Consider the following 2,330-nt stretch of genomic DNA (forward strand, 5'->3'; position numbering starts at 1 on the left):
ACTTTCAGGTGTTTTACAGTCCTGTGCTATATGCTGACAGAACAAATGTATGACACAAGGAACAGATGAAAAAAGAAACCTCTAAAAAATGTTCAAACGAAAATAGCTTTTACATGGCGCTGAGAAAGAAAACGTAGGCACTTCTGCTTCAGGAGGTTTTTCACGTTTTGATCGCAGACTGCTTTTCCAAGACACTTTCTCTACTACTGGAAATTCCCTCATGGTACAAACCATCTAGTTCATTGGAAACCTTGTTCTCACAAGCACCATTTGGTGCATTAATCTTTTCTCCTAAAACTGTCTCCACTGATGCAGAGGTCAAGTCCTCCCAGGGCTGAGAGCAGTCCCCACTTTCCTATCAGCATGACTGAGCGTAGCTCCACGACCTTCCATCAAGCAAGGCTGCTTGCTCTGCAGGACCAAGTTATCCATCAACAAGACATAAGGAGGAGTGCCAGGTGCCATTTTTCTCCTGGAAATAGTTAACATGTCTGCCTCTCCCTTCCTAGTTCCTCACTGTGAGTGTAATTCCACAAAGTGTTTATAACATTCTAAAGCTACTAGGCTACTGGGATTTTTTTAATGACTACTTAAACGGTTTTCTTCCCCACTCCCTTTTATTTTTTTTGAGAAAATCTGTGCTAAAAAGGCACTAGATAAAATGAACTTCCTCACTCTTGTGTATATAGTAATTTATACAGTGCATTAGACTCTATAATTTAACAAAGGTGACACACATCTGGATAAAACATCCTAAATATTCATCTACTTTCAGTTAAAAAAACAAACGCAAAGTCAAAGAAATAGGAAGTCCCACTGACAGGGACCAGCCTGACCATGAAGTCACGGTCATCCCTGCTGCCTCAGAGCTCTGGCCTTGGCTGCGGGGGGAGCGCCCGCCTGCCAGGGTGTGTCGGGTGGTGGCCAGGACCCAGGGGAGACTCACTGGCAGCAGCTGTGGGAGCCAAGCCTCCTGGAGACCTGAGTAAATGAGACGAAGGTGAAGTTCTCACAGTTTTCCAGCTTGACCTTCTTGGCTAAGTTCGGGACAATTCCCCGAAGAGACCTCAGTCCCATCCTCTGTTCCTCGTACCACACGCTGCCCATGTCTGCGGCCTCCTTCCTGGCGGTAAGGTAGAAAGGGGACTTGGCCTCCATCTGGGTGGGTGGTCGGTGGATGTACATGTACTTGTAGAGGAGGCAGTAAGGGCACTGTTTATGTCCCCTGGAATGCTCGTGGTAGATCTTCCCGTGGCACACTCGAGTGGAACCACTCCGACTCTCCCGCTTGACACTGTCTGTCCGGGCAAAATAGGGCTGGTTCTGTGGGTCTTTGAGCAGCTCGATGTCACCATACATCAGATCAGCATGCTCCTGCAGCGTCCTCATATTCAGGTATTGGCTGTTGTACTTGACCACGGTGGACAGAAGGGTGACGGGGCTGTCATCCCCCAGACACCCTGCCTGCCACATCTCCTCCTCGTCAGAGAGGGAGAAGTAGACGATGTTGCGAGAACGGGCACCTGACATCCCTGCCTTACTCAGCACCCACAGCTTCTCCTTGAGCTTCTTGGTGGAGGAGCTGAAGGTGCTGCTGGTGATGGAGAAGCCCACGCCTGCATTCTTCAGGATGCGGTCCAGGCCTCGGCGGATGGCGTGCAGCGACGTGGCCAGGAAGTCTGAGCCGTCGCTCTTCTTAACGGTGACATAAAAGTTCTCGAGCAGCTCGTTCAGCTTCACTGCAGGGATCTCAAATGAGACAAACACTGAGGTTACACATTTGTGGACACCCAAGTAGCCAGACCCCTCCTTCCTTCTCCTGATCCTCACTAGGGGCTGTATTTTGGATAGCCATCTAGAGGGCTGCCTTCTTAGCATGATATAGTGGAAAAAACAGTGAATTTCACGCTGGAAGATCTAGGTTCCACACTGGGCTCCACTTAGTCCCTTTAAACCTCAGTGTTCTAAGCAAACAGGATGGGAGATAATAATCATACCTTCTCAAAGAATTATTGTAATGCTTAAAGTAGTGGATGTGAAAGGGCTTGTAAATAGTAATGAACACACATACACACAACATATATATGTGTGTGTATATATGTGTATATATATATATGTAATTATTTTTATTTTTATTATTGGCCTTGTAACTTTCACTGTTCCTCTCTGGAAAGCCCTTTCGTCTCTTTTCTAGCAAATCATTTCCTTCCCTCCCCTTCAATAAAATTCAGCCATCCTCTTTGAAGAATTCCTGAACTAAACTTATCAAACTCTGAATCATTTCGACATTAATTTCCCTGATCTCTGCATGTACTTAGTGCTGTAGGGAA

General features: G+C 46.7%; 1 protein-coding gene across 3 annotated transcripts in view; it reads right to left on the bottom strand.

Annotated features, from left to right (window-relative positions):
- Positions 1-581: 581 nt before the first annotated feature.
- Positions 582-2,330, bottom strand: part of KIAA1958 (KIAA1958 ortholog) — a 171,912-nt gene continuing 170,163 nt past the window's right edge. The window contains exon 4 of one of the 3 annotated variants that reach the window (XM_007449765.1): positions 582-1,749. In XM_007449765.1, coding sequence (XP_007449827.1) covers positions 943-1,749 — 807 coding nt within the window. In that variant the 3' untranslated portion in view covers positions 582-942. The remainder of the gene's footprint in view (positions 1,750-2,330) is intronic. The other 2 variants (XM_007449764.1, XM_007449763.1) reach the window with 2 other exon arrangements.

The sequence above is a fragment of the Lipotes vexillifer genome, unplaced genomic scaffold, assembly GCF_000442215.2.
Source record: "Lipotes vexillifer unplaced genomic scaffold, Lipotes_vexillifer_v1.1 scaffold230, whole genome shotgun sequence".
NCBI lineage: Eukaryota > Metazoa > Chordata > Mammalia > Artiodactyla > Lipotidae > Lipotes > Lipotes vexillifer.